The following is a 19,331-nucleotide window of genomic DNA, read 5'->3' as shown; positions in this document are numbered from 1 at the left end:
ATTCCAATTCAATTTGAGAATCAAGAAACAGAGTAAGAACAGACTACAATCTCCCCCTGTTAATGAGCAGAGAAGCACACTGGCTAATGATGCCAGTTCATACAAAAGACCATGCTTCAGCGTCAACATCAGCAGACACTGGCTGCTTCAGCTCATTGGAAGCCCCCCCCCCCGGGGGGGTGTCGCTCGGGAGTGGGATCAGAAGTTAAGGAAGAAAACTAGAAGGCGATTTTCTCCCCTCTTTTCTGAATTTTGCAACTCTGCCAGAGGTGGGGAGGGAAGAGGCTAAGGCTGCAGATGTTAAGACAAAAGCCAGGGCAAGAAAGAATGAACGCGAGTTAAACTTGCACGATGAATGAAAAATAAGCCTACGAATGCTCTCTGCCTTATTAATAGAAGGCTAACAGATATATAGGCGTATATAAATCACAGGGCTTACGCGAACAAGAGGAGCAGTCCCAGACCAAGAACCCATCCACAAACTTTCAACCACCAAACTGAAGGGGGCAGGGAAGTCGGCGGAAGCATTTTAAGGAACTGGAGCCCAAGGAAATTAAATGAAGGGCTGGGACATGACGCGGTATGGACACTACTTTGTACAGTTACTGCAATTTCCAATTAGGTTAGGTTATAACCTGGGAATAACTGGACATCCCAGGCAGTTTAGTCATACTTGACTATCTCCGTCACTCTAACCGCTCAAATAGCCTGATTGGCAATTAAAAAAAAAAAAAAAAAAGTCAAACGTTATTTCAGGTGTTACGAGTCCGCTTCTGCGTTAGGGGTGCAAAGCGGACAACCACCTGCCGCCAGGCTGGGCTGGCCAAGGGCGCCGGAAGGTGGGGACTGGGGCTGACAGTATCCGGGTGCCGTTTTTCTTTCCCGGGGGCGCCCGACGGGGGAGGGGCGACTAAGGTCACCGAAGCCCCGGGTCGCCGAACCGCCCTCAAGACCGCTCCGCCCAGGTGAAGCCGCGCAGCCAGACCCCGGAGCAGCCAGACCCCGGAGCATCCCCGCTCCTCCAGGCCCTGCAGCCCACCCGGCCAGCCCGCGCAGCTCCCGCCCAGCCCGGGCCGGGCCCGCCTCCAGCCGCGAGGAACCACCTACCGCACGCCGGCTTCTCGGCGAAGGGCTCCTTGACTTCGGGTTAGTTGAACGCGTCACCATCGAGCGGAGCGGAAAGAGCGGCTCTCCCTCACTTCCGGAGGAAGCGGAAACGGCGCCGGAAGTCGAGGGCGGGTCAAAGGAGGCGCGGTCTCTCGAGCTCATGGCGGGGCTGCTGCTCGCGCGCGGTGGGGTATTGCGGCCTCCGGGCTGCAAACTTGGGTGTCTCTTTCCTCACGGACTCGGGGTTTACAGCCCGGGGGAGGGCACTGCGAGGGTCCTGCTGGCGCGACTCTGCGCTCGGCCAGTGGAGACATGGCGGCCCTCGGGGCTCGCTAGCCGCTGGCTGGGAAGCCGGCCCCTCAGCACGGAGAGACCGCCACCGCCCGGGTCGTCGGGTCCGGAGCTGAAGGGCAGCAGAGACCCCACGCGCCCCTCGAAGCCCGGGGTGAGTACACACCTGGAGCCTTCCCTGTCTCCTCGCTGCTGTCAGTCAGCCCTGCGGCCTTCCCTTCTCTCTTGGCCATAACCTCAGAAACCCCTCGGCCTGCCCTGGGGTTGCCCTCGACGCAGCTGACTTACTACCCAGGTCCGAGATCCGTCCCGCCTTTTCTTCCGGTGTGGCAGGTGTTCACAGCCTCTCCCCTTGGTCAGATGCCTGGGCTTAGCTTTTAGTTAACTTTTGCGCCAAGAAAAATAAGTTTACGTTTTTCTTAGGGAGCTCTACCTTAAGTTTTCCATGATTGAGGAGTCAGAGCATTTTTATAATTTCTGCCACTTCACTTCCCTTCAGAAGCTCGGTTTGTATGTTGAAATTGAGCAAAATGAGGGTCGAGGTTGCGTGTCTTTTTTCCTTTGGTTTTTCTCGGGTTCTAATTTTGACCCCCAAAGAACTTAAGAGCCACTACTTTCTAGTGATAGGTAAGAGGCGTGGTTTTGGGAGCTAGGGGAAAGTTAATGAGTTATCTTACTTCTCTCGGGACTTGGGAAAAAAGTACCAAGAAATAATGATGCAGTTTGCAAGAAGTTCCACTTTTAGGTCTCCTCTGCTTTGGCTTTGTTACTGCTGGAAGTCAGAGTTAGGTTAACCTCCCAAATTTATTTGGTTAATTAATTTCCGCGTATTCCTAATATCAGCACAAGCAGGTAATTAACTGGTTTTTAAGCTAGAAGTTGGGATATGGGTCACAGGTGGTAACAATCATGGTCCTTGAGCTTCGGGTTGTTTTTTTTTTCCCTCCATGTGAAAAGAAGTAAGGCCCTTTGTAATTTGTTTGGAGCCCAGGTGAAACTGCATCCAGGGAAACTTTCCATATTTTCTCATCCCGAAGTAACATGAAACATCCTGCCCATTTAACAGCATCAAGGCCTGTGTGTATGTATATTAAAAACTACTGTCCTAAATTTAGTGTGATTAGATGTTTGCATCTTAACTAGTATTTTTATTTTTGAAATCTGTGCCCAGTAGCCTGTTTCCTGGAAGTCTTTAGCCATCACCTTTGCTATTGGAGGAGCTTTATTGGCTGGAATGAAGTACTTAAAGAAAGAAAAGACAGAGAGTAAGTAGATAGCATCTGGTCAGATCTGAATAAAATCCTTCCTGGCTATGGACTGGCATCTTTTTGTTGTTTTTAGGCTTTTTATCTTGAAATAATTTTAGATTTACAGAAGAGTTGTAAAAATGGCAGAGCATTCCCGTATGTCTTTCAGTTGTCTTCTGATGTATTCCTTAGATAACCATGGCTCATGTATCAAAAACTGAAACATTAAAATTCATACAATAGTATTCACTAAACTACAAACTTAGATTTCACCTGATTTTCCTTTGTCTTATCTGTTCAGGCACCACTGTCTAACAATGTGAAAAGCCTAATTTTGGGCAAATTTGAATATAGGTGTTAAGTCCAGAGGGTACAAAGATGACAAAGGTGCAGTTCAGCTATTGAGGTACACATGACAGTGAAACAGACATAGAAGTAAAGGATTTCACTAGATAAGGTTCCACCGGGCCAGAGGGATGCTCCTGGTGCTCTGAGGTCCAAAAGTAGACTCAGCCCTTCCTGCAGACCACAGAGTATCCAGCAGAGGGACAGGCCAGAGAGAGAGAACCTGGTAGGGAGATGCCAGGAACTGCTCTAGATTAACACTTGAAGTGTTTAGAAATTGTTTACAAGAACTTTATGTTTTAATGAATATTTCAGGACTTTTAAGATTGGTTTTAGAAGTTGTAGCAAATCAAAGTATCACTTAATCTGTTTTGATTCTTTAGAGTTCCTTTAGATGCCATTATACAAAGGACAATGTTTAAATCTGGGAGAATTCATAGGCTTTAGAACCTTAGGAATATAAGATCGATATTGATATATTTAAACATTTCAAGCAGTGTTTTATTGATATTTTCATATTTTAATAAGCAGTTAAGTTCTTTTAGTTTCAAAACTAAAACTGAAAAACTGGTTAAGTAGTGGTAGATTGAGTTCTAGAAAACCCAAGGTTCTTTTGACCTTAGTTTGTAATTTCACCTTCAATTAATATCAGACATTTTGGAGCGTTCCTGTTGTGGCGCAGCAAAAACGAATCCAACTAGGAACCGTGAGGTTTCAAGTTCGATCCCTGGCCTTGCTCAGTGGGTCAAGAATCCGACATTGCTGTGGTGTAGGCTGGCAGGAACAGCTCCAATTAGACCCCTAGCCTGTGAACCTCCATATGCTGTGGGTATGGCCCTAAAAAGACAAAAAAAAATTTGTTTTTAATTTTTTTAATTAAAAAAAAAAGTTTTGTCTTATAAAAACTTGTATTATGGAACAGTATTTAAAATGTTCCTAAATTATTTGAGAGTATTTGCTGACATGATGCCTCATCATCTCCAAATACGTCACTGTTTCTTTCTCCTACAAGCAAGGACATTCTCCAATGTGCCCACAGTGCTACCAGAAAAATCAGAAAATTAATGTCAGTATGTTACTACCGTTCAATCTTCAGGTTTTGCAACTCAGTGCCTTCTCTTTATAGCAGAAGGATCCACTTGAGAACCACGCCTCACACTGAGTTGTCTGGTCTCTTTCCATCTGTAACAATTTTCAGTCTGCCTGCCTTTCATGACCATTACAGCTTGGAAGACTATAGGCCAGTTACTTTGTGTAGACTGTCCCTTAGTTTGGGCTCGTGTGGTGGTTTCTCATGATGAGGTTGAGGATGCCATCTTCTCGCTGCATCTAGTCAGGTGCCATGTGATTTCACTTTGTCCCAATGCTGATAAAGTTCAGTTTGATCCCTTGATTACTGTCAGGCCTCTCTACTGAAAATGTAATTAATGTATATTTTGTGATGTACGTTTATATACATAAATACTCTCTCTGTGTCTGCATGTAAGTACTCTGTTTCCCATCAAATTCTCAATTCATTTGTTATCAGAATGGACACGTGATTTCCTATCTAGCCTGTGAGTTGTAATCCATTATTCTTTTCATTTTGACACCCACATTGTCCCAGATTGATTGGTCAGGGGGACCCCCTTCCAGCAGGCTTCTTTTTCTTTTCCAACATGCCTCCAAGATTCCTCAGGTTCTTCCTTCATTCTGGCACAGCATAAGGTGTTCTGGTTCATCTGTGCTTTCTCTGTCCCAGCCCTGATATCAGCTGTTTCTCTAAAAAGCCCCCTTTTCTTTTGGTGGAGTACGATATTCAGAAGTCAGGACATGAGCTTATTGCACTTGGATTGTGTCTGTTCCTGGGTCCTCCCAGTGGGCAGAGCTGGGAAAGAGATGGTCGTATTTATATCTATGCTTATTTCTGTATTTATATGTTTTGAAACCATAAGTTCATAGCTTACCTCCCATTTCTTTCAGTACTTAAAGCTTCATTCTAGTTTTGGTTTTCTCTCTTTCCGTTGCTCCAGTTCCTCTTCTGTTTGTAACTCTCTTTGATATAGTTACTAATTTGATCAATCCCCTGTATGTAACTAAGGTCCCATTACTGCTGTCCTCTCCCCACGCAGCTACCCTCCTCAGCGCACTCAGGCTCAGACACCCACTTCCGGGCCACCCACCTCACCCACTTGGACTCAGACATTCTGCTCTGCCGTGCTCCTCCCCCACCCCATCATGGGCACACCTAAGGGCTAAGGATTGAATTGTTCTGGAAGAGGAAGAAATGTTTCTACCACTTGCTTTTATTATAGTCCTTACTATATATAATAGTATCTTAGTGTTTTGTGCTTATTTCTCTTAAAAGATTTTTTTATAAACATCTTGAAAAGGGTATTTTCTCCACATTTTGGGCCCTCAGTCATTAGTATGGTATGAACCATAGATCTGGCATTTGAATACCTGTGGTTACACTGACTTTTTTTTTCTTGGTGTGTGTGTGTGTCTAAGAGCTGGAGAAGGAACGGCAGCGAAGTATTGGAAAACCTTTACTTGGGGGCCCGTTTTCCCTCACGACTCACACCGGAGAGCCCAAAACTGATAAGGACTACCTGGGTCAGTGGGTATTGATTTATTTTGGTTTCACTCACTGCCCTGATATCTGTCCAGAAGAACTAGAGAAGATGATTCAAGTCGTGGATGAAATAGGTAAGAAAGCCATCTCTTATTGTAAAAAGCGTGTGTTTACCTGAGGGCCTTAGTGTCACCATGCTTTTCACATTGTAAGTTGGTTGGTGAAAATATAAAGTCTCGTTGTTAGGCTTGTTTGTTGCTGTGATTCCTGTGACCTTATGCTCCACCAAGGGAAGCTGGTTTTGATGCTAAATATTAAGAGTGTTTAAAATTTTCAGGCTGGTCTGGGTCTCCCGGAACTGCCCAGCTACTGTCCCTTTCTTTTGGTCCTTTCCTTCACTGGCTGCCAGTGCCCTTCCCCCAGTGACTAGGAAGTCTGTGGTATAGTCTGTGACGTACATCCTTCCTCAAAGGGGTTGTTCCAGGATATTCCATCCTAAGTAGTAGTTTACCATGCCCTTGAGAATTGGGGGGGCGGGGGCAGGACCCCACACACACTGGATTGGATCAGGAGACAAGATATCCACGTGATGTGATTCTGAGTAATAGCATGTATGCCCTGGTGCAGGTATTTGATCGGGTGTTTATCTGATCACACCATAGATGTGCGTGGGTCTGCTTTTCCTTTCCCAGCATGGACATCTGTGTTACCCTAATACCTTGCTGTAGCATTCCCTACACACTGCTCTGATTGCTGCTTGTCTTTCCCTTTAGAATGGAAATACCAACTAATGAGAACTTTTTTTCAGATAGTATTCCAACGCTGCCAAATTTAACCCCGCTTTTCATCACCATTGACCCAGAGAGGGACACAGAAGAAGCCATCGCAAATTATGTGAAAGGTGTGTTTTGTTCTAATACCTCGCATCTTTTCCAGTGTTTGAAAGATAGGCTCATTTGAACCTTGCAGTGCCTTGTGAGATAGGACAGAGAGTGCTGTCACCAGTTTCACAGGTGGATAAAAAGAGGCTCAGAATCGTGACTGACTGGTAAGAGAATAAATAAGAAAGAGGTCTCTGAATTCCTGGTGCAGTCAGGGCCCTTTCAGTTTCGTCCCAGAGGAAGGATTGAACTTGGTCTTCATATGTGAACAAAGGAAAGAGAGCCTTGACTTGAGAGGACACATCGCTTCTGATTCCCGCCCAGTACCTCATTCTCCCCTTTGTCAAACTAGGATAAACATACATCCTGAGAGTATGTTCATTGTGAGAGTAAAGAAAATTGGCAAATATAAATATAAACACATTTTGAACTCATATATTTTATAAATCTAAAGTATTTATTTTAGATAAACACACTTATAGCGGTTAATGGGAGAGTTTCATTCAAATATCTCAACATGCAGCTTAAAACCGATTAGAAGATAACTTTTGTAAAGACTGTAAATTATGGTAGAATTAAGGGTGAATCTTTAGGTGCTTATGAGCTGGGGCAATTTGCTTAATTTCTCTAGGTTCAAGTTTCTTTGGCTGCAAATGTGAATAAAAATCTGATCAGATAGGTTTTGTTGTTATACTAATATGTGGCACATGGGAGCTTAGAAGTCAGGAATTTTAATTATAGTGAAATTGATTTAAGCTACTGGTCAGAAGGAATAATGAATAGTTTCTATTCATTTTCGTTATATGACAGCTTCTAATGCACATTCTCTAAAACTGAGTTATTTTTCAGTGTTATTTAGCACAGGTATTGAGATGGAGTTAATATATAATAAAGAGCACATGTTCAAAGTGCATAGGTTGTTACCTTTTGTCGGGTGTGTGCACTCGTGAAAGCATCACCACAGTCCAAGAGTGAACATTCAAATCACCCCCTGCGCTTTCCATGTGTCCCCGCTAATCTCTCTCCTGTTCTCCCTCCCCTGCCCCCACTTCCTGTCTCCAGGCAACTGTTGATCTGCTTTCTGTCAATATAGAGTAATTTGCATATACTGGAAGCTTATGTAAATGGAATTATACAGCATGTTCTCCCCCCCCCTCCCTCTCTCTCCCTCTCTCTCTCCCCTTTGGCTTCTCCCCAGGCATGTGGAAGTTCCTGGACCAGGTATTGATTCAGAGCCACAGCAGTGATAACACTGGATCCTTAACCCACTCAGCCACCAGGGACCTCTGTTCCTTTTTTTTGAAAGGCGTCCGTCCGTGTAATTACGTTGTGGTTCAGCCACATTGCAGCATGTGTCTATAGCTCATTTTTCATTCCTGAGTAGTATCCCATTGATGGGCATTGGAGTTATTTTCAATCTATTACAAATAAAGCTGAGAAGAGCACTCATGTACACATCTTGGTGTGGACACATGATCCTATGGTAGGAGTGGAGCGGCTGGGTCATGTGACAGGTGAATGTTTAACTTTCTAAGAAACTGACAGACTTTTTTCTAAAGTCATGCATTTTTACATTCCCACCAGCCGTATATGAGGGCTTCAGCAACTCCACATCCTTTCTGCACTTAATAGGGTCGGTATTTCTAATTTTCGCCATTTCAGTAGGTGTTAGTGGTTTTCATTGTGCTTTTCATATGCATTTCCCTCATGACTTTTTTTAGGGCTGCAAATGCAGCATATGGAAGTTCCCAGGCTAGGGGTCTCATCGAAGCTGCAGCTGCCAGCCTACACCAAAGCCACAGCCATGCAAGATCTGAGCCGCATCTGTGACCTACAGCTCATGTCAACGCTGGATCCTTAATGCGGTGAGTGAGGCCAGGGGTCAAGCCCACATCCTCATGGATCCTAGTGGGGTTCGTTACTGCTGAGCCATGACGGGAACTCCCTCCCTCAGACTCTTAATGGCATCTTTGCATACCGTTATTTGCCACCTGTGTGTCTTCTTTGGTAAAGTGTCTCTTGGCATCTTTTGCCCATTTTTATGGGGCAGTTTGTTTGTTTTTTACTTATTTACTTATATTCCTGATACAAGTCTTTTATCAGGCATATGATTTGCAGATATTTTCTCCCAGTCTGTGGCTTTTCATGTCAGCCATGTCTTTTGAAGAGCAGTTTTCCATTTTAATAAAGTTCAGTTGATTAGCTTTTTCTTTTATAGATAATTTGTTTCGATATGAGAAATCTTTGCCTAATCCAGGGTTACAAAGGTTTATTTTCTCATTGAAGTTTTCGATTTTTTATTATTTAAACAATTTTTGTCCACAGTTTGCAGGTTTGTCAGAAATTTGGGCAACAGCATAGTTAATTGCTAAAGCAGTGAAAAAAAAAAAAAAAGCAAGAGAGCTCCTATTGAGCCACAGTTAAGAACCCATCATAGTGTCCATGAAGATGCAGGTTCCATCCCTGGCATTGCTCAGTGGGTTAAGGATCCGGCATTGACATGCTGTGGTGTAGGTCACAGACACGGCTCAGATCCTGTTTCGCTGTGCCTGTAGTGTAGGCCGGCAGCTGCAGCTCTGATTCAACCCCTAGCCTGGGAACTTTCGCATGCCACAGATGTGGCCCTAAAAAGCAAAAAATAAAATAAATAAAATTAAATGTGTGTCAGAATTCCCTGGTGTCCTTGCAGTTAGGAATTCTGCATTGTCACTGCTCTGGCTTGGGATCAGTCCTTGCCCAGGAACTTCCACGTGCCAAGGGTGCTGCTAAAAAATAATAATAATAATAAATAAGTAGTCATACTGGCAATTATTTATTATCACATATCAAGCAAACCATAAATATCCCCAAATGAGTTATCATCTGTGTTGCCACACCTAATGGAAATACCAAAACCTTATGGTAATATTCTTCCACAGCACATACATATCATGGTTGATGATATGATCATTTCCAGTTGCATTTGGGGGGATTTTAAAATATTTAAGTTGGTATGTAGAAAATTACTGCAATTTGAACAACTTTTTAAAAAGATTTGGATGTGCCCTAATGCAGACTTCACTCACCTTCTCTTCATTTATTCATGGAGTGGGAAAGTAAAGCCATTTTGCTTTTTCACTGTCTGAGCAGTTTTTCAATTTGGAATGAATTAGTCCAAGGAATGAAAACAGGCTTCTACCTTTGGAAGAAGGTACTGCTGTTAAATGATGGACTCTCAGCTTGGTAGTCTGATGAATCCACATGTTTCAAGTTGACTTTCTCCAGCTCACATAAATTCCAGAAACTTAACAGCAAGTGCATGCTGTGGGATTATGTGCTGGAAAATGAGATAACAAATGTCTTGGCCTGGTATGAATTAATCGTCAGCAAACTTCGCATACGATACAATGGAAAACCTAACGGTTAATTCAGGATAATATCTTTAAATTTTAGCATATCGGAGTTCCCGTCGTGGCGCAGTGGTTAACGAATCCGACTAGGAACCATGAGGTTGCGGGTTCGGTCCCTGCCCTTGCTCAGTGGGTTAACGATCTGGCATTGCTGTGAGCTGTGGTGTAGGTCGCAGACGTGGCTCAGATCCTGCGTTGCTGTGGCTCTGGCGTAGGCTGGTGGCTACAGCTCCGATTAGACCCCTAGCCTGGGAACCTCCATATGCCACGGGAGCGGCCCAAGAAATAGCAAAAAAAAAAAACCCATAAATTTTAGCATTATCTCGGAACTACATCTAAGTATTTTAAAACAACTAAATTAGCAATAAATGTGATTTAAACAATTAGAATATATTCCCTTCCGCTCTTACAGATAAGATAGTCATGAAAGGATTTGACTTACTATTACAAAGGACCGGCTTTTGGTTTCATTGCCCTTCTCTATTAATATCCTATTTTCAGTTTCATTGATTTCTGCTCTGATTCTTTTCTTCTGAGTACTTTGGATTTAACTGCTCTCTTTCTAGATCCTAGGGTGGAAGCTTAATTGATTTTATATCCTCTTTTCTACTATATGCATTCAATAAGGTGTGTTTCCATTTTTATTCAAAATACTTTTAAAATTTCTCTTGAGATTTCTTCTTTGACTCATTTAGAAGTGTGTTTAATTTCCATGTGTTCTGAGACTTTCCAGATATCTTTTTGCTATTGATTTCTAGTTTAATTCCAGTGTGATCTACCTTGATGAATCTAATGTTACAGAGTAGAATTTCCTTTGAAACATGAAGAAATGTTTAGGAACTCCCAGGAAGAAAGTGACAGTAGGGCTGCTTTATAACCAATACTGTTCTTCGAAGTAGGAATGGTTGTTTTCTTGCTTTTTCTTTTTCATTGTCTCTCTTTTTTTATTTAGAATTTTCTCCCAAGCTGATTGGCTTGACTGGCACAAAAGAAGCGATTGATCAGGTGGCCAGAGCATTCAGAGTGTACTACAGCCCTGGCCCCAAGGATGAAGACGAGGACTACATAGTAAGTAAAGGCCCAGCTTTCAACCCCTGGGCTGGCTCCCAGGTCCCAGATACTCATCTGGCTTTAAAAATGAAATGTAATGACAAGGAAAGGTAATCTGAGATTACAGCAGATACCTAAGAATTACGGGTGTTTGAAAGGATGGTAGAAGTGTGTATGTATGTATTTATTTTGAGGATGATTATATTCTCATAGTTTAATTATGAACTGCATTTTTGGGTTGAATGATGAAGACTTCTGAAAAGCAAGAGAAAAAGCCACAGGCAGGTTGACTTTCTGTAAGGTTTCCTTTCATATCAGCTGTATGCATCTGCATAATTGTGTGTTTAGGTGAATTTGCAGCTGTTGTGTTCTTCAGAATTAGGAGTTAATTCTGGAGCTCTTACGTGAAAGAGCCGACCTCGCGTCCAGCACTGCCCCGGGGTCCCAGGCTCCTGCCCACGTCACCTTGTTCCTCCTCTTGGCAGTGGTTTCACAGTGAGGCTCCAGCAAAGGGAGTGAGCACTGCCCCTACCCACCCTGTGTCCTCAGTATGGACAGTTTTTCCTATCGCATGAGGAGTTGGCATTATATTGTTTCAGGTTTTTTGCCTCAGTTGTCATGCTCTAATTTCTTTATGTTGGTTGGACAAAGTGATTCAACAGTCATAAGAGCCTTTCCAACCGCAAAGCTGGTTTTGAGGAAAGAAAGAGTGTCAGGACCCCTGAGTCGGTGATCCACCAGCAGTGCCTCCCCTGCTCCTAACCACCCCCACCCCACCCCAGGAGTGATGTGCAGAGGGGCCGTCTCACTGTGGTGCTTTGTCTCTGTGGCCCACTGTGGCTTCCCCATCGCCTTTGAACCTGGAGCACATCGTGTGCCACTGTAGCCTTTGGTGTACATTAAAAACAGGTTTCTGGTCCCTTCGCCTCAAGCCCATATGGTAATCTTAGTTTGAAGTTCTGTTGCCTCACAGACTTAGGGGAACTTGAGTTCATGGGAGCTAAAAACAAGAAATAACAGCATTTTTCTTTTGACCCTAAGTTTAAGGAAAGTCGAGGTACCCTGTTTTGGTTTCCTTTGGTAGCACCAGCAGTGTGAGAAGAATGAAGGAGGGCAGAGAGGGAGCCACGGAAAAGGAGACCTTTTCAGACTTTGTGACTTTTCGATAAATGAGAGTCGTATTGACTGGTTTTGAGTTCAACTTGTAGTGGGAGCAGTCAAGGTAGTCTGACTTCCAGTGTTGACTAGTTTTATTAACTGGTTTAAATACATACAAATGTAAACTAGGCAACGCTTTTTAGTCTTGTGTGTATAGCTCCTAATTCTAAAATTAAAATAAATTTTACAGATCAGACCAAACAACCTATAAAACTCTATTAAGACATTGTTTTAACATAACAAGAAATATTTTGCTGAAACCAAGGCAGTGCTCACCACAAAGACTGTGGCTTGGGTCAGATAGCTCTCAGATACTGGACTCTGCAATCAGCTGCCACACTTGGGGTTTCTATTTAAAATACTTTGAAACCTTTTGATTGTGTAGCCTATGTGGACTGATTGGTCCTGCCTCGACAAGAATGTATCTTTTTCTTGTCTGATCTTAACCAGTAGTGTTCAGCTAGGTATCAGTGAGCTCATAAACAAAAAATCAAACACAATTTTGAGTATTTTAGATTGGTACTCGGAAGGTAGTCATGCAAATAATATGGAATGTGGATATAAATTTTTTTAATCTTAAAGATTAAAATGTAAATATTTAAGTCTTATGGGGATTCCTTAGACCTTCCATCCAGACCCCATTTTGAGACGTACTGGTCTAAGGCTGGAAGAATGTGATGTTCTGATGAGTCAGTTGACTGATACGCATTTGCTAAATCAACCAGCAGGGGGAGACACTCTCCAGCTTCTGACTTCTGTCCCTTGAGGTCACAGACTTTGATCCACAAGATGGTATGGGAAGCTTTTCTTACGACTTAAGGACATGCAGAGAGTGAGGGAGTACTTGAAAGATGGAGATGTAAAGGAATGAGGTTTTCTTAACCTCAAGCAATAAGCAACAAAAGCGAGCATCTGGCTTTGAGTACTAGTGGCGTCTGCAGACCTGTCCTATATGTAACCCAGGCATGCTGCACATTTAAGATTCCATCGAAAGCTAAATGTGCATATCATTGCATTGTATGTGTAAGATTACAGTATTTTCTAAGTATTAATTAGTAAACACTTTTGAAAAAGATTATAGCTTTCAAACTTCAGAAAGGATGTTCAGGTTTATTTTGTCTTTTTGCCATTTCTTGGGCCGCTCCCATGGCATATGGATGTTCCCAGGCTAGGGGTCTAATCGGAGCTGTAGCCGCCAGCCTACGCCAGAGCCATAGCAGCACAGGATCCGAGCCGCGTCTGTGACCTACACCACAGCTCACGGCAACACCGGATCCTTAACACACTGAGCAAGGGTAGGGATGGAACCTGCAACCTCATGGTTCCTAGTCGGATTCGTTAACTACTGTGCCACCACAGGAGCTCCCAGATGTTCAGTTTTACTCATAATAAAAGAAATGTGAATTGTATAACGTGATACCATTTTGCACCTGGCCAAATATATTGTCAAAATCTAATTTAGGAAAAGAAAAAATACTACAGTGTTGGAGTGAATTTGGAACAGCTGGCACTTTCATGCATTGTTGATCAGAATTAAGCTGATATGCCTTTTCAGAGGCCTTTGTCAGTATCATCACCATTAAAAGTGGAATACATTTTAGGTTGGAGACTCCAATGGGGCAATTACTCTGCAGGTATAACCTACAGCATTGTTTGTTAAAAGACTGAAAGCCAGGCAGCTGTTTTTCAAAAGGCTGCTATATATGTACTGATAAAAAATAGTGTCCAATATATTGCTAAGTGAGAAAATAAGTCCAGTGTGTTGTTACTTCTGTGTAAAAAGAAACAGGTAGATGTAGACACATGACTTACTGCAAAGGGTTTCTCTGGAAGGCTACGGAAGAAACTGGGGGCAGTGGTACCCTCTGAGGACTGGGGGTCCCTGAGAGTCTGGAAGGAGTGGAGACTTCATTACATTAGTTCACTCTGTGTTCTTTCATTCTTTTTTACATGCACACATCATCTTTTCAAAAAATAAAAATTACAAATATATGTATGTACGTATGTATATGTACAAATGAGCATGTTAGAAACACTGCCCGTAGCTCCCCAGCATTCCCAGTACGGGCGGCGGCAGCGCAGGGGTGTGAAACGGTTGTGGGCTTTGAAAGGCGGCAGGTCTAGGTTCTCCGAGTGCTCTGGCGGTTCCTAAGTACGTAACTTGCCCTCTGGAGCTGGTTTGTCATTTGCACAGGAGTATGATACCTGCCTCCTGGGTTGAGATGACTTGTGAACGAGCTTGTCAGTGAATACGCATTTCCTTTCCTAGGAACTACTAGAACTTCACATTAGAAACAGAGGGCAGTGTGCTCACCAATCAGCGACCACTGACAAGTTTGACAGTTTGCATAGAGCAGCATTTTCATTATGTGTTAGAAGGTGATTTAGAAGAAGAACTCATGAATTAAGCCCAACACACACTGAAATTCTGTTTTTTATGGAGGAAAGAGAACAAAGAATAGGGAAAAAAGAAATTGGGAGAAAGGAGGTGTAAGCTACAGAGTAAGGCTTGAAGAGATCTGACTGTGTACCCAACGTTCAGAGAAACGCAGGTCCCCTTTCCTCCTGCAGCGAATTACTCTCAGGCCCCTGAACCCACCAGCTGTCTGAGCTCTGGGTCTGCATTCTTTACTTACGTGAGCAGGCACGCGGCTCTTGCATTTGCTGTCTCTCTCTGTGTATAAAGGCACCATAACCTCGCAGACACGCCATGTGTGTGGGGTATATTTGAGGATGTCTCCAGTCTGGTATGTGTGCACATTCCTGTCTTTCTCTCTTGCCAGATAGCAATCAAGCCTGGCATACATTCTAAGGATTCTAAGTGCCACGTCTTATGCTCATTTGAAATTGGATTTGTGGAAGCACGTAACTAAAAAAACTGAGGACTGATCTAAACCTTAGGTCAAGCTGGGAACATTTTAACAACTTCGCCAGGAAAGTGAATAGTGGATTTAAGGGGACTCCTTGGAGATGGAGCTTGCGGGGGATTCATTTCAGGTGGGGTTGCTCAGAATCATGTGAACGTTTCCTAGGGGAGATCACTTGTTTTCATGTTTCCATTTAAATCCCATCAGGACTAAGTACTGTGTTAAACATGATACATCTAGTGCTCAGTATTCTGGTTTCTCTCATGGTAAGCAGAATTTAGGCCATTGGATCATAATTGTTTCTTCCTAAAATATAAAAGAATATCCCCAAGAGCCTAATTTCTCACCAACACTTTTAATCCCATGTGCTATCTCTTTATGATAAATGTAAGCTCTTCCCAAGCAGGCATTGCTAGTCCATAATCGCCGGCTGTTTCATGAAGGCCAGCAGCAGCCTTTTCTTAGACGTGCCTTCTCAGAAGTTGTGTGGGTGAGTGTGAAGACTGAACCAAAAGAATCGCAGGTTCTAGTTCTAGCTGATGTTGTCAAGCAGCAGTCAGGCCACACTTCCGGAACACAAAAGATTTTAGATTAACTTGCCTTCGTGAACTTACTGTCGTAGACTTGGGCTCGCTCGTCAGTGGTAGATGCTACACAGGTTACTTACCAGTCACGTGAAGTCTCTCATCCTGCAGCATTTATTCAGTAAAATAAGCAGCTTATTTTGGTGACCTTTTGTCATTTCCCCTTTTCTCTGCAGGTGGATCATACAATCATAATGTACTTGATTGGACCAGATGGTGAGTTTATAGATTATTTTGGCCAGAACAAGAAGAATGGAGAAATAGCTGGTTCAATTGCTGCGCACATGAGGAATCACAGGAAGAAGAGCTAGCCAACGCAGCGGGCCATGCCGCGTTCTCCTGCTGGAGAGGACAGCAGCCTCGTCTTCCGGAGGAGCCCATACAGTCGTGTGTATTATATGTGCAGCCTGCAGAATGGCCTGCAGACCGGGAGACTATCTGCATTTTGGACAAGGCCTGTTACCCTTGGGTTCAGCCAGGATGGATTTTTGGAACCAAAAAGACTACATCCAGAAGTCTCCCAGATAATCACCTGGGGAGCAGAGGACCAAGTTACCATGAAGCCAGCAGAGTGGGCCTCAGGGGAGGACGGAGCCAGAAAAGGCACAGCCAGGGCGTCTCCCCACGTGAGCAGGGCTCTGGTCAGCTTGCTGCCTCTCCCATGTCTTGGACCCCTACTCAGACAGGTTGTGCTGAATTCCCAGGAAGAGTGTAACTTCCATAGTGCCCTTGGCTTTGCTCTTCAAGCTCTTGGTGGCTGATAACGATTTACGCTCTCTGACATTCATAGTTGATCTTTATGCTTGAAAGCATTAGCACAGTCTTCCTTGTTGATGAAAATCACTGTCAGGTTTGCACTGCGTCCCCTTGTCAGCTGGCGCTGATTTTCTCAGGAGGAGGAAACCTAGTTCTGGGGCAGACCATTAGGTCGGTTTCCCTTGGGGTCCTTCGTGTGGTTTTTATCTAAGTGATGGCTTTCAGGGATCTGCCACGTGGGTGTAAGGATACGGATGATTGTCCTGGGTCTGAAATAAAGGTGTGCTTAGTTCTGCAGCTTGGACAAGCATGACCTTTCTCATGGGTGCGTAGATGGCAGCACACAGCTGTCAGGGCTGAGACCCTTGGACTTGGGGCAGGTAGGTGGGTACCTGTTGAAGTGCAGGTTCCCGGGCCCAGAGCTGGGGACGGATGCAGAGCCCTGCGGTGGCTGTGGGACCAGGCCTCAAGAGACAAACAGTCTCTTGAGGGGTGGAGGGTGGATTGATCTGGGTGTGTGAGGACGTGGCTCATCTTCTGGCAAGTCGGCCTGCCTGGTGCTGGCACAAGACATCCGGGAAGCCGCTGGCTTTGCTTCTGAATCTAACCTCCCTGGTGTCTGGGCTTGACTGGCGGCCGCCCTTCTCCACCCCAGGCCGCCTCAGAGCCTCGGAGTGTCTCAGACTCGGGCTCTCCTTGCCCATCACTCTGTTCCCCGTGCACATGACACGGCACCACCTTTGGTTTTCAAACTCTCTTCTCAGTGCTTTGGATAAATCTACTGCAGATGATTCTCAAGGTATGTGAAGAAGAAAAACCCAAAGGCTAGCAATTCTGGGCTGTACTGCATCCCCTCAATTCACATACTCCTGGACATTCTAACCCCCGTGCCTCGGAATGTGGCCTTACCTGGAGATAGAGTGTCTGAAAGGGTGATGGAGCTAAAATGAGGCCTTTAGGGTGGGCCCTCGTCCAGCAAGCCTGGTGTTCTTAGACAAGGCGACTGGGACACAGGCAGAGAAGACCATGTGAAGCCACGGAGAGAGGCGTCCAGAAGCAGGCCCGATGGCACCCTGATTGGGGTTTCCCCCCAGAGCTGAGAGTAAAGGTCCTCCGTTGGAGCCGGGCTGTGGAGCTCCACCGCAGCACCCTGGCAGCCTCCGGCCGTGCCAGTCTCCTTTTAGGCCCGATAATTAAAAGTACAGGATTTGGTTGATAAAAACGTCAACTCAGAGGGGTTGGTTTGGAATGGCTTTTCTAGGAACCTTGTCAAGAAGATGAGGAACTTAATGGAAGACTAGTTTCTTGTTTGAAAGAAGATCTAAGTATAAAATGCCAGGCATTTAAAAAGAGGGTCTGTTTTAAGCCATGAAACATTTGTGTGGATCACTTTGCAGCAGCTTTGCTCCAGAGAAAATTCAGCCTTCATTCTCAGCTGTTGCAGGTTAGAGCTTGTGTCGTGATCCAAAAAAAGGAACAAAAGCTTTTGAAGAAAGCTTTCATTTGCTCATCATTCCAGTGTCAAGCTTAAAGGCTTAGAAGCAGAGAAAGGGACTTCGGAGATGACATCCAAGTCTCTCTACCCACGAGAAGAGAGTCCCAAAGATAGGTATTGACCGCACTTCTGAACCCAGACTAGTCCCAATTACTAGTCAGGTCCCTGCCTGTCCCGCTACTGTGGGAGTTCATGGTGGCCTTGTGGATTCGGATAGGACAACAGGCTCAACTCAGCTGAATCACGGGAGATTTAAATCAAGGCTGCCTTTCACACAGTCGTCCGCAGACCGTGACCTGGGTGGATTACGTGTTATGCTGGACTCTTCAGTGAGATTAATGTTTTAAGAAAAGGCACTTACTTGAAAATTATAAGAATGCTGACCACGCAGCAGGCACAGAAGTATTTACTGCATCCGGCTGTCCATGAGGCAGCTGATAACTTCAAGTGCAAGAACTGGGATTCACTGAATACCAGTAAGATGCCTGTGTGGGTTGGGCAGCTAATGGGAACCCAGTAAATGATTTGAAATTGTGAATGTATCTGCATAAGATATATAAAAGCATCTTTTATTGTTTTTAAATATAAGGATAAAAGAAATTTTTCTAATCACCCCTACTGTGCCAAATGACTTTTTTTTTGCATATAGCACAACTTAAAAGTGTGTGAGTGTGTGTGTGTGTGAGAGAGAGAGCGCACGCACTACCTTTAAAAGAGCAGGACCCACCCTATCATTGTCCATCCACTGAGCATGAACATTTTACTCAGTTCTAAGTTACATTACTCTAAAGATCTAGGTAGTTACTCCTGTTCAGTAACAAAGTGTAATTAACGTCTGTAGTCATGTGTCCCAAATATCACCTTTCAAACTTAGATTATTGGTACTTCTCCCATAGTTATACCCTAAGTGGAGGAAGTTGGGTGTACAGAAAAGTAGAAGACATCTTCTTTGGATTTTGTTCATTTTGTCTTGTTAGGACTGCACCCAAGGTGTATGGAGGTTCCCAGGCTAGGGTTGAATTGGAGCTGCACCTGCCCGCCCACTCCTTCGCCACAGGCAGCCATGCCAGATCCTTAATGCACTAGGTGAGGCCAGGTATCTAACCCACACCTTCATGGATGCTCATCGGGTTCTTAACCCACTGAGCCACAGTGGGCATTCCAAAAGAAGACGTTTTAAAATCCGCCGTTGTTCCACCACCAGGAAACTGTTTGGATGCATTTTCTTTGAATCTTCAACATTTTTCTTCTACCAGAATCCACCCGTGTGTTCCTTTAAAAAAAATTAGGCATGACAGGTGAAACCCAAGTTTCTTTGACCACCAGTCCCCCACCTTCCTCATAGACAAGTGGTGTTTAGTGTTGGTGTTGCAGTGTATTAAGGACCCACTCAGTCAAAACACCAAGTCAAACGTGGTACTACCATGACTGGCACAGGTGCTGCTTGGTTTTTATGTAACTTATTTTTGTTACATTTCTGTAGAGTTGCTACATTATTGAACTTGGTAAATATTGAAGGTAGCCCCAAAGAGCTTCCTGTTGCCAAGATTAGGTAGTGGATTAACCGGTAGTTTTCAGGGCAAACTTCATTTGCTCCCTCCCCCTTC

The 19,331-nt window shown here is 44.2% G+C and overlaps 2 protein-coding genes across 8 annotated transcripts in view; one reads left to right on the top strand and one right to left on the bottom strand.

Annotated features, from left to right (window-relative positions):
• ADPRM (ADP-ribose/CDP-alcohol diphosphatase, manganese dependent) overlaps positions 1-1,976 on the bottom strand; it is a 101,049-nt gene extending 99,073 nt beyond the window's left edge. For 5 of the 7 annotated variants that reach the window (XM_021066275.1, XM_021066276.1, XM_005669245.3 and 2 more), the window contains exon 1: positions 1,108-1,292. In XM_021066275.1, coding sequence (XP_020921934.1) covers positions 1,108-1,269 — 162 coding nt within the window. In that variant the 5' untranslated portion in view covers positions 1,270-1,292. Of the gene's footprint in view, positions 1-1,107 lie in introns of all 7 variants that reach the window. The other 2 variants (XR_002336847.1, XM_021066274.1) reach the window with 2 other exon arrangements.
• Positions 948-18,338, top strand: LOC100517855 (protein SCO1 homolog, mitochondrial). The gene is made up of 6 exons (XM_003131996.4): positions 948-1,552; positions 2,573-2,663; positions 5,481-5,678; positions 6,353-6,445; positions 10,767-10,882; positions 15,650-18,338. The coding sequence occupies exons 1-6, from the start codon at positions 1,268-1,270 to the stop codon at positions 15,782-15,784; spliced, it is 918 nt and encodes a 305-aa protein (XP_003132044.1). The 5' UTR covers positions 948-1,267; the 3' UTR covers positions 15,785-18,338.

Source organism: Sus scrofa, chromosome 12 (genome assembly GCF_000003025.6).
Source record: "Sus scrofa isolate TJ Tabasco breed Duroc chromosome 12, Sscrofa11.1, whole genome shotgun sequence".
NCBI classification, from domain to species: Eukaryota; Metazoa; Chordata; class Mammalia; order Artiodactyla; family Suidae; genus Sus; species Sus scrofa.
This window is presented reverse-complemented; position numbering and strand designations above follow the sequence as displayed.

Excerpts from the sequence above, each read along its gene's own strand:
- LOC100517855 (XM_003131996.4), top strand. The coding sequence starts at position 1,268 with ATGGCGGGGCTGCTGCTCGCGCGCGGTGGGGTATTGCGGCCTCCGGGC. Across the intron at positions 1,553-2,572 it reads CGCGCCCCTCGAAGCCCGGG|CCTGTTTCCTGGAAGTCTTT; the intron begins GTGAGTACACAC and ends TGTGCCCAGTAG. Across the intron at positions 2,664-5,480 it reads AAAGAAAGAAAAGACAGAGA|AGCTGGAGAAGGAACGGCAG; the intron begins GTAAGTAGATAG and ends TGTGTGTCTAAG.